General features: G+C 36.2%; 2 protein-coding genes and 1 long non-coding RNA gene across 3 annotated transcripts in view; 1 reads left to right on the top strand and 2 right to left on the bottom strand.

Annotated features, from left to right (window-relative positions):
- rnf213b (ring finger protein 213b) overlaps positions 1–6,755 on the bottom strand; it is a 31,744-nt gene extending 24,989 nt beyond the window's left edge. Inside the window, exons 1-16 of the mRNA XM_052570343.1 lie at positions 6,589–6,755; positions 5,196–5,999; positions 4,401–4,567; positions 4,052–4,305; positions 3,720–3,964; positions 3,354–3,557; positions 3,043–3,256; positions 2,892–2,947; positions 2,628–2,790; positions 2,409–2,546; positions 2,108–2,206; positions 1,889–2,017; positions 1,552–1,711; positions 1,203–1,370; positions 965–1,114; positions 89–705 (exon numbers count right to left, since the gene is read on the bottom strand). Of these exons, the coding sequence (XP_052426303.1) occupies positions 89–705; positions 965–1,114; positions 1,203–1,370; positions 1,552–1,711; positions 1,889–2,017; positions 2,108–2,206; positions 2,409–2,546; positions 2,628–2,790; positions 2,892–2,947; positions 3,043–3,256; positions 3,354–3,557; positions 3,720–3,964; positions 4,052–4,305; positions 4,401–4,567; positions 5,196–5,971 (3,540 nt within the window). The 5' untranslated portion in view covers positions 5,972–5,999; positions 6,589–6,755. The remainder of the gene's footprint in view (positions 1–88; positions 706–964; positions 1,115–1,202; positions 1,371–1,551; positions 1,712–1,888; positions 2,018–2,107; positions 2,207–2,408; positions 2,547–2,627; positions 2,791–2,891; positions 2,948–3,042; positions 3,257–3,353; positions 3,558–3,719; positions 3,965–4,051; positions 4,306–4,400; positions 4,568–5,195; positions 6,000–6,588) is intronic.
- Positions 6,756–6,851: 96 nt separating this feature from the next.
- On the top strand, positions 6,852–8,679 carry LOC127968937 (uncharacterized). Its single transcript, XR_008156170.1, has 3 exons — positions 6,852–6,976; positions 7,988–8,087; positions 8,270–8,679. It is a non-coding gene; the product is annotated as an uncharacterized LOC127968937 (long non-coding RNA).
- On the bottom strand, positions 7,665–12,076 carry dnai2a (dynein, axonemal, intermediate chain 2a). Its single transcript, XM_052570418.1, has 12 exons — positions 11,873–12,076; positions 11,576–11,740; positions 10,883–11,001; positions 10,590–10,732; positions 10,394–10,507; positions 10,019–10,158; positions 9,756–9,878; positions 9,444–9,664; positions 8,963–9,098; positions 8,729–8,875; positions 8,230–8,429; positions 7,665–8,028 (listed from the first exon to the last, which is right to left on the bottom strand). Exons 1-12 carry the CDS (start codon positions 11,999–12,001, stop codon positions 7,998–8,000), a joined length of 1,668 nt encoding a protein of 555 aa, XP_052426378.1. The 5' UTR covers positions 12,002–12,076; the 3' UTR covers positions 7,665–7,997.
- Positions 12,077–14,331: the final 2,255 nt, after the last annotated feature.

Here is a 14,331-nt window from a genome sequence, read left to right as displayed (position 1 = left end):
TTAACAAATCTAAACAAACATACTGTACATTCATGCTAAATATATAATATAATGCAATCAGAATAATTTGTGATTATTGGTTTATTACCACTTGAATCAGGCTATGAATTTGGCTGAAGTCTCCTGGTAATTTGAATTTATCTTTGATTTTCAGAATGACCTCAGCCGATTCTGCAGCATGGTAAAGGTGTCTGTATTCTTGAATCTGAATGAACCGATTCTCTGGCCAGTTCTCATCCAGAGCCTGATGGCTTTTCAGGATAGTGGCCATCAAAGTAAGCTCTTTCTTTAAACGATCTCCTTCGCCCCTGTCTCCACACCATTCTAAAGCTTGGTCAACCTCTTTAAAACAAATGTCTCCAACTGCAATCCGTAGACCAAGACTGAAGAAGCCAGTGAGACAAGGCTTCCAGATTTTGTTATGGACATCTCTAAGGCTTAGTGACAAAAGGTAAGGGCCAGGCCTAAAATATTCCCTTGCCTTTTCTCGCCATAAAAATAGAAGAAGGTTACTGGTTTTCACTTCATGCATCTCCCGTGCCATGTCTAGGACTTGAGGATCAACATAGTAGAATAACACTCGTCTTGTTTTGTTTTTGCCAATATCCTCTTTAGTGAAATATGCCTGCACTTCCACCAGTTTGTCCAGGGTTACCCTCCGCAGGTTGGTTTTGACCATGTCTTCAAGGGAAAAAACCTCTGGTACTGAGACAAAATTATTACATTTAATATATATATATATATATATATATATATATATATATATATATATATATATATATATATATATATATATATATATATATATATATATATATATATATATATACATACACACACACATCATAATTTTAACTAAATCTTGAGAGAGTTTCATAAAAGACTTGACAAATGTTTTTGTTTAATGTAATCCTTGGTTTCAAAACGTTTAAAAAAAAGCCCTGTCCAAAGGTAATTTCCTTACCATCTACAACATCAGTAATCTTCCCCAGCATATTAATAAGGTTGGTCATGAACTCCTTCTGTTTTTCAAAGGCCTTCAAATCATCTTCTCTTTGACTGAGTAGCTCTGACACATTGATTGAGATTTTCTCTTCTTTGTTGTTCTTCTTATCTAATGACAAAATAAACAAAATGATGAATAAGCTTGTGCTTAACGATTCTTCTATAAGTTGTAATGATACTAAGTGCATGACACTTACACTGGTTGTAAAGCATCTGAAATTGACTTTTTGACTTAAGGATGGTCTTAAGGGGGTCAAGGGATATACTTCCCTGACAAAGGGTCTGAATCAGAAAACCAAAGTATTGCTGAGAATCTGCTATTAATCGACTGGCATCTTCTTCCAACTTCCACTTATTCCAATTTTCTGTAGAAATAAAACATACTGTAAACCACAATTTTACAGAACAACTGCTGCCCCGGCCTAAGGTATTATTGTATATACATGAAGGATTCTTAAACTATTTCGAAGTGTTCTTTCTCTGATTATTCACTTTGTTGGTAGACTATTTTAAAACCATGAAACTTATAAGAACTGGTCACTGTACCTTGAGACAAGAGAAAGTTGATTGCTGACTGTGGGTCTAGTAGACGACTATCAAGATTTTCTCCAAAGCGAGCTGCTGACTCCACAATAATGGAGGACACAACAGGACATGAAATGGACTTTGTGAAAAGAAGGCGTAAAAGGTCTCCTTCCTTATTTACCTGCAAGAAAGAAAAAAAAATTACTACAAAAAGACACCTGAACAAGATGTACAAATAAATAAAAATACAATAACCACTTTTTTTTGTAGAAAGAAAACGAGAGTGACACATAAATTACAGAAATACAGAAAAAATAATAAACAATATAATTATTTTAGCATGAAATGTTGACATTACCTTACACAAGTTCTTAATAGCAGCCTGACACATCTCTTTGAAACACGACTGAAGGTTTGCATGACTATTCTCAATAGTCTTTCCTGACATCTCCAGACAGCATACAACTATCTTGTCAGAGTCAGAGATCTGAAAAACAAAAGGAGGGTGATGATGACATACCGTACATTGCGTACCATTTTCAATTTTTGTACTTTAAAAATAAAATGTATATCTTACTTGGGACAGTCTCTGTCTCAGGTCTTGGTCTAATAAACCCTTCCAGCTTTCAGAGACGCCTGGTATTGAACACTCAATCCCATACAAGTCATTCCACAACTACAAAAAAAATTTATTTAGATCCAGTCACTTACCAATATCTCTGACCTAAAAATTTGCATAGTATAAATATATTTGGCTGATAAAGGATCCATAAGAAACAAAATGATCTCTTGGTAGAATTCGAAGAATAGTGTCTAAAAAAAGTTTCTAAACGTTTAAAATTAACTGTTAAGTTGATTGGTTGTACTAATTACTACACCTGTATTTCTTTAGGGTAAGCAATTTTAGACTCCTTCATCAGAGGATTGTATAGCAGTCCATCTCTCCATTTACTGAAATCCAATTGAAGTTTATTAAGCATGAGAAAGAGCTGATTTTGTTTGATTTCCTCTCCACCCTGAAAAATCGAACAATATGCTTACAGAGACACAATACCACCTTTAACATTACTCTCAAGAAGATCTCAATAGTACAGTACCTTTGAAAAATGATCATGAAGAATTTCAGCCATTTTAAATAGGAGTTGGAATGAAAGCACTGTGACCCTGTATTGTGGGACAAGTCGAGCGATTCTGCAAACATTCTCGTGCAAATGTTTGCAACACCAAAGGCTTTTGCCAGATAACATGGACTCTGTGATTCTATGATTAAAGAAATTCTGAATTAATACCTGCCTAATATTAAAGTTTTAAGAACAAGCTTACAACGTTTCTTAAATAGCACATTTAATAAACTTGCACACCGTTCTCTGTCCTCCTCAACACTCTTCAACAAGAGGTTCAGAACCTTCTCAGTTGCCTGCAGTTTAAAAAACAAACATTTGTTGGTATGAAAATGTTCTCTCTGTGCAAAACCTGTGGAGCAAGCTACATAATGTGACATTAATCAAATACCTTTAGGTTTTTGTCTGTATGGTTGGAATCCGTGAATTGTTCATTCTCCTTCATTCTGAACATCATGCTCTGAATCAGGAGTTCAGGAACAATTCCTGTCAGCTCAGCAAATTCAGAGATGTCCTCAAAAGCCACCATTGAAAGCCAGCTTTTCAACAAGTAAGCATTATCTTTGTTCATTGATGAGTGATCTTTGATCAGCTGAAGGACCATCCTGCAAATTTAGGAACACATGTATCTCTTATATTTCTTTTCAAATGTATTATATAATTTTGATAACAAAGTGCAACTCTAAAAGTATTCGTACAGACCTCCTTTTGTCAGGGGAATCTCTAATTCTTTCCCTAAAATATTGGTAATGTATGTCTTCAAGCCCTGCCCAACTCTGCTCATCCTTAACTGAGCCTGGATCTGACTTTTCCCCTGGCTTTTTCAGAAAATGAAGGACAGGAACGAGTAACAACACTTCTGAGATCAGCCTCTTTGCACATAGATTCATCAGTCCCATCACAGTGCTGCAAAGACACCAAAATGATGATGATTATTGTGGTCTTTTAAGACACACCCATTAAATTTGTAAACAATAACAACTATTCAGTAGAAAAGCCTTTGCTTTGCACTTTGTATTATGGGAAACAAATAAAATCAAATATGTTTGTCAAATAGACCTTACTCACAAGTTAATTACAGGTATAGCTGTTAGGGTTGTTCGGATTTCTCCAAAAGAAGCAGTGCTTTCAGAGACTACTTGGCAGAGTTTGGCCCAGTCCTTTGTGCTGAGATCCACATCACAGCCACAGCACACCTGGAACACTGAGAGGGCCACTTCCAATGATCTGATCCCACTTGAGCCCTCTGATTTTTTTCCTTTTGAATCTTCTTTCAAAATCATACTCAGTTTAGCAGAAATCAAATCTGAGACCTAAAACATAGATAACCCCGCTTACAGTCATTTTACTCTGCTGTAGTTTTCTTAAACTAAATAATGCATTAAAATGATCGCACATACTTTTATTGGAGATGGCACAAGACACTCAGGGAATTGCACCCGGTGTGACTGAAAACCATTTTTGTAATCATTTAGCTGTTGTATAAATGCCTTGTTACTCTCGAGGTTAGATGGCTGCCATTTCTGAAAAACACTGTCCAGTAACACACGAGCAGAGGTCTCCCAGCCTCTGCAAATGTCTTTTTGTTGAGACTGAAACAAACTCCACCAACCTGGGTTTGAGCAGCTTATATAGCCTTCATAAAGGTAAAGTTCTGGAAAATACAACATCAAGATCAGGCATTATCATACCATGTACAGGAAATAGTAAAAAAAAAAAAAAAAAAAAACAATCTTCAGATTTTGGAACCTTTGACAGTATTGTCTTCAGGAATCTCAACATTTCTCTCTGCTATTTCCATGGTATGCATTTGTTTCTGATACACTGCATAAGCATAGTGTACTGTGCAACCCCTCACAGTGCTTTCAGAAACTGAAAATCTTGCTTCAATCAAACAGCCACCCTGGCTTAGGACCCTGAATAACAAGAAAGAAACATGACGTTAAAATATTCTTACACTTTACAACACAAAGATCTCATGACTTAACATCAGTTATATGTTCTCATGCATATCGCGTTTGCCAGGCTATGCTATACTATACCAAAGACTATAGATTACCCAAGACGTGTCATATAGTTTTGAAATGGGAAAAATGTGACCCACATTATGGCCGCTCAATCACAGGAAGCCCCGCCTTCTGAATGAAAAGCCCAATCGCTAATCGGTAAAGTCATCGCATCACTGCAGCTGCCATTAGAAGCGTCCTGGTTACTATAGAAACGGTCAGCGTTTTGAGACGTGCTCTTAGGACTGTGCATGTGCACTGACTGATGTAGCCTGAGAAATAAGCTATTTCTTTGGCAATTTCAAATATGAAATTTAATCCTAAACTTAGAGAACAGGTTTGGAGAATTTGATGTTTTCCAGTCAAAGAGATAGGAGCTGCACTTGGATGAACTGAACAGGGAACTGAACTCCCCGTGCAGCTGATACTCGACTTCCGTTGGCTCATCAGTGTTTGAGGCGAGGGGCTTACCGATTGGTTAATTATGTGTACTGTATATATGAAATTAAATGAAAATGTAAATTAAGGAGAAACTTACGTAAAATGTTTAATCTCAAGTTTAATATTTTGATCCCGTTGAAACAGATAAACCAACAGGGAATCATACACTCTGTTAAATCTGAATCTTTTGTCCAGAACAGCATAAATGTAGAAGGTGAACATCGTTGATTCAGCTGGATATGATTTTGTTTCATTTGCTCCTGACTTGACTTGGTCTTTCTGTGAATCCCCTCCTGAACGTTTTTCCTTTGTGTCTGTTTTTCCTTTCTGCTGATCTCCATCTTGTTCTCTGCAACAATCTGAGAGTGTGGTCCTTTCTTTTGTCTCCTTTGTAGGTTTCCTTGTTTCACTCACTTTTCTTTTCTTCCTATCAACACCTTCGTCCATTTCTCCATCACTTTCATTTCCTTTGTTCCTTGACAGGACAGTTTTTACCTCCATCTTGACATCTTCAGGACTGAGTTCTTTGGGCTTTGACACTTCTGTGTTCTCAGTGTTTTCATTGAGCTCTGTTTGTGTCTGCTGTGTTGCTTGCCTGCCAGTCTCTGTCTGAGTCTTCTTGTTTTCAGACCTACTTAGGCTTGTTTGAGTCTGAGCATCTTTACTTGGAGGTTCAGGCTCTATTGTGCCTGTGCTGTGCTCTCCATGGCCTCTGGATCTGGATCTGTCTGGGCTTGGTTGATTAGTATGCTTGCATTTTGTTTGGCTCTGTGAACGTTTTCTGGATGAAGATGCCCCATCATCACTTTTTTGAGTCACCTTCTTCTGGGCACCTGCCTTTTCTTTCTCTCCACGCTTTCTCTTCCTTGTCATTTTCTATGGTCTCACAGCTTTTGGCTTCCTGGTTGTTGCAAAAGAGGTTCAAGTGTCAAATATTCTCTAAGATAAATATTTTATATGAATATGTATATAAAGATTTATGCATTTTTTTTTATAATAATTCATTTTTGCTTCACTATTGGCCTACCATCAGAAGTGAGGGAGTTAGTGCTGTGCAGAAGTTTTTATTTTATTTTTACGGCAAAATTTAACATACAACAACTACAGAAACTTTTCATAAGGGATTACAGAATATTGCATTGCCTTAATTTACTGCCATATCTGCCATAAATAACTGACATACCTTCTAAAATTCATAACAAGGTTTTCTTATAACCATCTCTGCTCATCAATAACAACTTCCTCATAATTTCTCCTTTAGGTTTCTAACCACTTCCTCATAACTTATCTTAGGTTTCTTTTATCAGAAATAATACTGCCTCACACATTTCCCGAAAAGAGAAATCTAAACGTGTGTAAATAGGATTAATTGATAGCAAAGTAAAATATAGAATTCAAAACAGCACATTTGAAAAAACCGATGAATCATAAACCTTGTTTGCAACAAAACGAATGTATAATATTAAAAACAACGTTATGACTTAACGTACCTGAATTGATCCTTTGCATTGTAAAAAGATGACACATCCATGTTTTGGAGAGTCACTCTCCCTGAATAGTCACCACTCCTGTCAGCAAACTTATCTCTTCTTTGCAGTTCACTTCAGTTCGGCTTCTTACTGCATTCGCTACACTTTCAGTTTCGTTTCACCAGCTGGTTTCTAGACACTGGCCGTTCCCTCTTTACAACTACGAAAGATTCACTCATGAATATTAATCTTATCCTTAAACTGACGTTGCATGACCACGCATAGTTTTACTTTAGCACTAGGGCCTTATCTTTGAGATAGTTTAAACTAAAATGTAGGGGAATAGCAATATTAATTCGTGTCGATACTTGGGAAAATATTAGTTGAAATATATAACATTTAAAACATGGTAAGATATCACGGAATATTTAAAGATTGCAAAAGTACATTTCATTACTTGAATGAATGTTTATCTCTGTTCTATATGAAGAGTTTATTTGCAAAAACAGATAACGCTTTAATAACTTTTTATTAATTTTCATAAGTCATATTTTTGTGTTAGTTTTTATTGTTTTGTTTTTTTTGTATTTTAGTTATTATTATTTAATCAGAACAATCCATCAGCAGTTTGATTGATATTAACTTGAATGGAGGATAAAAAAACGAATGCTTAATATGTATATTTATAGATTTATACAAACTGAAAAGAAAAAAAAACATTAGGTTATGCCTCACTCACTCTTATTATTATTATTATTTTGTTGTTGTTTTTGTTAAATTGTACTATTAAATGAACACATTCAAACCATTCTAATAATGTATAATGTTGTTGTTGTAACTAGTAATTCATTATTACAAAGACTGAAGGAATAGGTACCTGGAAAAGGATCAAGATGTGTTAATCCGTGCTGAAAGGTGGATTAACATTTTACCCTCAAATTCACAAAAAGTGCTAATGTTAACATTAACCATCTTAAAGACGGTACACTTAAGAAGAAATATTTCCATCATGTGGCAATATTTCATGCCCAGATTTACATTATACAAAACAAAATCAGGTAGACCGTTCACTTTTAAAGGTTTTTAATGCTGTTCATTTCTGCATTAATTCAGGGGTATTTGTGTATACTATGTTTTAGGATGACAATAACTTACACATGTAACATACTCATGAGTTTACAGTAAAAACAGATATTAAAGGACACATTCATATTTCACATTTAACGTTCAAGCATGTCTTCAACTGATACTGAGTTGGTTCATGTATTATGGCTTATACTAAAGTTATGTCTTTAAAAAAATCTTTAAACAGGTGGGGGGCAGTAAGGGTAATAATCTTGGATGATTTGTTCCATTTATTTTTGATTTAACTGATTTAAAGTCTTTTTGCAACTTGAGTTTTCTTATTTGGCATCTTTAGGGTCCGTGGTCTACTTGGATGTCTTTACACACACCACTTTCCTGCATGGGGACAAGAAACAGTCTTAGAAACCTTAGATTCAAAACCAGCTAAACTACAGGTACATATTTTTGGTTGATTGGCTGGTATAGACTGATGACTGCTAACATCATAACAAAATCATAACATGCCTAACAGTCAGTTTAAAATTGATAAAGAGTGGAACCCAACTGTGTTAACCCTGAAAGCAAAACATCCCTGACCTTCTCTCTCTCTCCCCATTCTCTATTTTCTTCTTCTCAGCTTCCACAGTCTCAAAAAACTCTCTCTCTGTACAGGCCAGAAGTTCCTCCATGTCATCTTTTCCTCCCTCATCCTCTTTGGAGGAGCAATGTTTCATTTGATGCCTTTCTCTGTACTGACCTTCCAGAATCTTTTCTCTCTTGGTCTCACGTTCAAACATCTGAAATGAAGTAAAAATCCACTCCAACAGCTCAGCTGTCCAACTGCTTTACTAAAATCTTATGTCAATATGAATTTGAAACTGTGAATGTGTTTGCATAAGTGAAGGAAGTTATGGGGTGTTGCCTTTGGTGTGAGAGACCTGGGTTCGAATCCACTGTGAGACACTAATGTGTCCCTGAGCAAGACACTTAACCCCTAGTTGCTCCAGAGGCATGTGACCTCTGACATATATAGCAATTGTAAGTCGCTTTGGATAAAAGCGTCAGCTAAATGAATAATGTAATGTTCATGTCTCACTTCTGAGACCAGGGCCTTCTCGTTCTTCTGCAGAGTGCACAGGTCTGGTGACATCTTCAGCAGTCTAACGGTTCCTAGCTGAGATCCACAGCACACCATAGAGTCCTTATCTCGTACACGGATGCTGTACAAAGCTTCATCACAAACCTATGAGAAAAACAAACTTACAAACACATAATGATTTGATATTTAAAAAGGAGACACTCTTAGTAGGAGGAGATGTTTAGGTCTGACTTTGAGACTGAGAATGGGGTCCTTCTGTTTAAACAGTATATCCCACACATCCAAGGTGCCGTCCATCCTCACTGTAAAGAAGACCGATGGTCTGATTGGACTCCAACAGCCATCTAAGAGATAGGTCATGTGATATCTGTGGAAACAGTTTCTATGATTTTGTGATTCCAGGAGCTCTTTGTATGTTTTTCAGTGAAAAAAAACAAACATTTAATGATGAAACATTTTTAAGGAAATAAGATTGGATTGAATGTGTTCTTTAGCCTTTTAATTCAGAGTTAGATGTGTTTAAATTAGTATAAATAATAATGTATTCATTTAAATACTTTTTAAAGTATTCCCAGGCTCCATGGTTGGGAACCACTGTCTTGAAATACAGTTGATCCAACTTTTGCATCACAAATAGTAAAATAAAACCCATCTAACTGGTATAATTGCTGCTCTGTCAGTACTGTATTTCAGAACAATAACAGTTTCTTACTTGGACAAAATGATGGAGGACTCTTTGATATCCTCTGACCAGATGCGGGCAGTCCAATCACCAACAGTCAAGAAGTTCTTCGGAAAGAAGGGGTTCCTCTGGAGGGCGTAAATAGGGCCATGGTGTCCGCTGTACATGCATACTATCGGATCATCTGTGTTCTCTAACTTACGATTGCATGAGACCACAACCCCCTGCTCTGTGGCCACCAGAAACTTGGCCTTTTGTAATCAAAAGCAAAAAAATAAAAATAAAAAACTCTCCACCTTTTCCACAATGAAATGAGACAAACAAAATGAGAGCTGCTCTTACCATACTGTTTTCAAACTCCATTGAGACTGCACCAAAGGCTTTTTCACGGTTTCCCTTCTTACTGGGATCCAGCACGAGCCGCTTGGTGGGCTCATTCATATTACGGATGTCCCAGAACAGTACCTGGTGTCAGATAGATGATTCTTTGAGAACAGTATTTAATCTGACTAATTTGAAGGGTTTGTTAGTATAAGCGATACATTCTGTGAAATATCGGTGGCTTATTTGAATGTTTTTGGACTGTTTTGCCACTGTACACAGACCTGACCATCTGTAGAAGCTGAGAAAGTTTCAGTGCCTATCTTTGTCTGCAGCCAGATGACCTTATAAACAGGATCTTTATGGCTATGCTCAGTGGCGGACATCTGTACTGGCTGGCTGCCACTCCGAGTGTCCCAATAGCCTGGAAATAAGGCAAACTCTCTGACTTGAGACCATTTGTGTACCTTTACATAAATACATTTGCAGCTGTGATTTCAAACATGTATCTGAGATGTTTGCAATCAATGGCAAACACATAGTGGACTGTAAGGACTTGAGCATCTCTGAGCTTGCACAAATGTGTCTGATGACTAGAAACAAGCACATCTCCCTATATAATCATTCATATGCAATTCATATTCATAATAGAAACCCACCAATCTGTCCATTGTAGCTTCCTCCAATAAGGATGTGAGTATCTTTGTGGTTGTACTCCAGACAAACAAGCGGAGATATCGGTTTCAGAGTCATCTCTGGTTTATTACAAATTTCTGTAGATGAAAGAAAAAAAATATATATATATATTTACCAAATACATAAATAGTGTCATCAATGAATCTGTGTATAACATACCAATGTTCCATATGTAGGAGTCAAAGTTCATATTTTTGGGCGCTCTCTGAAATTCCAGGCAAGAGTAGGCAACAGCTAGTTTATGATAATCAAGCGGATGCCAGGACAAACTGGTGGCAGTGCGTTTTACTTTATTTGGGTCTCTAGAGTAAATCACATTGGATTTTGGTTAAAGTTGTGCCACATAAATCACACACTGCATCTATCTGTCTTTCTACTTATTTATTGATCCACCCATCCATCCGAGCCAAATCATGTGTACATTAGTTGTTCATCCTAACTGCTCTAATAACCTTAGCACACTGATGATTCTTGCTGATGGCTTGTACTCTATTTCCTGCACCACCTTCTCATCTTTTAAATCTGGGAAACAATCTTCTGCTTCTTTACACTGGTTGCAGTGTTCCATGACCTTCAGTTGACAAGAAAACAAGAATTGATGAAGTGTTTGTGATGTGTAAGATTTAATAAGCCTTTCTGAAAAAGCTGAAACCAAAATCAATCCAGTTATCTCACTCTTGTCTTAAAGCATTTGTTCACCATAAACTGAAAAATCTGTCATTATTTACACTCGTGCTGTTCCAAAGTTTTTTTCTTCCATGGAGCATAAAAGAACAATTTTAGACTCAATACTTGTCTATCCAATTAAAATGAATGGAGACGGCAGCTTTCAAGCTTTACAAGGATGCAAAAGCTTGATAAAGGTATAAAAGAATGACAAATTTATTGCATCTGTCTCATCAAATGAGTTAGAAAAAACATGAGGATGGGCAAATGCACAGTATTTTTGTCTTTACCTGATTTATTCCTAAAATTTACAGACATTTAAAGTAATGTAAACAAAATTAACTTTCTTTAAATCAAAGTCATGCTCTTTGCTTAAGAGAGGGGGAAAATCGCACCAAACATTCTATAATTTAACCAAATGATTGCTCACTTTGCAGTGACTGATATATTGCTAAAATGTTTCTGGTGTTGGCACTCACACTAGCAGTCTCCATAACCGTGTGCTGACAGTGCTCATCCTTCAGATATTTCTTCTTGTAGCGGGCAGTCACCTCTGTGTCGTCTGCATTGATCATTTTTGCCCACCCCCCTTCTACATGGTTTATTCCTTGTGACACTTTTTCAAATGAAGTCATTGTGCTCACCTGAACAAGTCAAACAGACATTTTCATGTTTTCACCATGTCTCAACATATTGAAAATTGCACTGGTATTTAGATTTTTCTTGTTTAAGCATAAAAAAATAATAATAATGTTGATCACTGTTTCTGTTTTCACCTCTGTCATATCCTTGCTGAATTCTGTGTTTGCTTCAGATCCACAGATCTCTTGCAGGGCAGGATCAGGTGGGATGTCCTCATGCTGCACAGCACTTTCTGAAAAGTCACACGAGTGATCGATGTCCATTTTGAAAGCTAGGAAAAAGGCATAGGGACATGCACTATAAATAGAAATCTCAAATGAGGTGCATGACAATACACACTTGAGGTACATTCATATGGTTTTCTTTGACTGATGTTTTTTTGTGAAAATTGTTTTAATTGGTAATCAGTGTACTGTACGTTTTTCTTCTGTCCTCACTATCACTTTACATCCTAAGAGTTTTTTGTGATATCTCTTTAAAGCTGCTGTAGGATTGACACCGAGTGGTTGAACTAGGTATTGGAGTCCAAATTCAAAATATTGGAGAGGGTTTTTTTCCACCCTGCCCCTCCTCCTCAGAATTGACCCAAATACAGGTTGCCTGTATTTGTACGACACAAACAGGAACGAGAGCAGTTGATGAAGAATGAAATTAAATAAGCTGTGTTTTCCGTCAACTGGCAACGCGTGATCTTGAAATACAATTGGGTAAACTGGCAGTGGGCGGGTTTCACAAACCAAAACAAAGATTGACATTTAGGCCCGGATGCGCATGTTTCTTAAACACCTGCAAACATATTACGGCATTTGTATGCTTTAGTAAAGTCAAAATCTTACATACAGCACGTCATCCTACAGTATTTTCTCTCTGTATAATAAATAAATATATATTGTAAAAATAAAAAACACCCTCACGTTGGTCAGTTTATATTCTCACTGGGCAATAACCAACTTCTGCTCTTTATTTCCACAGATTTTAGAGCAGGAACGACCCAGAAAAACACTGTTAGCAATACTGTCTGCTTTATGAACCACACTTAACAGAAACGAAAGTTCAGTTGCTCCTGCAGTTCTAGAAACGCCGCCACTAGAGAGCGCGAAGCAGCTAACGTCTCGATGGAAAACAAGCAAGCTAAAATTAAAAAGCTGAAATGTAAATAAACTTCGTCTTATTTTTATTTATTTTTTTCCAACACAATTGGGTAATAATTGAGATTTCAATATAGCCTATCCTATTTTATAAAGGAATTAAGGTTAAAGTTTGAAAGTCTGCCGCTGACTTACCTTGACAGAATGTGAAGGAATCAAAATATAACGGACAATGATAACGTCAGTGATTAAATAAATAAATAAATAAATAAACAAATAAAAACTGTGATAAAAAGCTCCCAAACCTATTTCTATCTCCTGTATAATACTGTGTATTTAATATATTTTTACGACTACGTAATAGTTTTGAACTTCCATCTCTCGAATAGCATAGAGAATATTAATTAGACCATGCAGACGTCAGGTAGGTCTACTGCGTCGGACGTCACGTAACCAAACAAATTAATATTCATAAGTCAATTCATTACCATACTGTGATAAATCTTTTATCAAGCAAACAAAGATTTATAAAAAAGCAGTCATGTTTTGCATTCTTTCTAAAACACTACAACCACTGTAAGAATAGTATATAAAAAATGTAATAAGGCTGGAAAATGAGTTGAAACTTGAAAACATGGAAAATTTACAGAACAACAGAAACAATATACAGAAAATAATACAACAAATGCTTTTGATGACATGATATAAGAAGCTGCCATTCCTCATCATATTATCTAAAAATAATTAAATTATTTATAATGAGTAAAATAATTATAATGAATACAAAAAAGCAACAAAAGAAGAAAAAGCTTGATTTTGACCCATTGTATTTCATATCTTGTGGCTAAATGCACCAAAAACCTTAATTTATTTCTCCTGATTTAAACATAAAGACAGACATAATCACCTGATTTAAAAAAATATCCAACATAATTAATATACAATAAATCTGGTCTTATGCTTATGGAAGATACCTGAATTAGTCCTAAACTTGTGAATTATCAGGTTTCTTTATTCTTCGCACCACCACCCTATTCCTGCGTCCCTGTCTTGTGCCAGGTTCAGGTGGGATTCCCTTTCCTTCAGGAGGTGGCCGCTCCGCTCGATGAGGTGAGTGACTTCTGCCGGTTCGGGCTTCATCCACAAATAACTCTATTCCTTCAAATTTAGTGGTTAGCTCTGCTAGTCTCTCTTTCAAGGAATTAAATTCCTTGTACAAGTCGTTTAGAGCTTCAGATAATGGCTGAATCCTGGGAGGAAGAAAAAAAAAAAAAAAAAAAAAAAAAAAAAAAAAAAAAAACTCACATAAGATGGAGCAAGCACATGAATATATTTATTTATTTATTTATTTATTTTTTAAAACATACCTTCCATAGTCTGGTAGCACTGTGCTGTGATCATTCAGAAGGAGGTCTTTGACTTGGGTCATGATGGCATATTTCCAGTTATCCAAGACTAATGTGAGATTGGCACATCCTCTTAAGTTTACTTTCTCAGCTAACACA

Source organism: Carassius gibelio, chromosome B12 (assembly GCF_023724105.1).
Source record: "Carassius gibelio isolate Cgi1373 ecotype wild population from Czech Republic chromosome B12, carGib1.2-hapl.c, whole genome shotgun sequence".
NCBI lineage: Eukaryota > Metazoa > Chordata > Actinopteri > Cypriniformes > Cyprinidae > Carassius > Carassius gibelio.
This window is presented reverse-complemented; position numbering and strand designations above follow the sequence as displayed.

Bases quoted from the DNA above. Each gene is read 5' to 3' on its own strand.
- dnai2a (XM_052570418.1), bottom strand. From the start codon at position 12,001: ATGGACATCGATCACTCGTGTGACTTTTCAGAAAGTGCTGTGCAGCAT. The intron at 11,002-11,575 runs GTGAGTGCCAAC...TGTCAACTGAAG, and splicing joins CGGTTATGGAGACTGCTAGT to GTCATGGAACACTGCAACCA. The intron at 8,430-8,728 runs GTGAGACATGAA...ACTTCATTTCAG, and splicing joins AGAAGGCCCTGGTCTCAGAA to ATGTTTGAACGTGAGACCAA.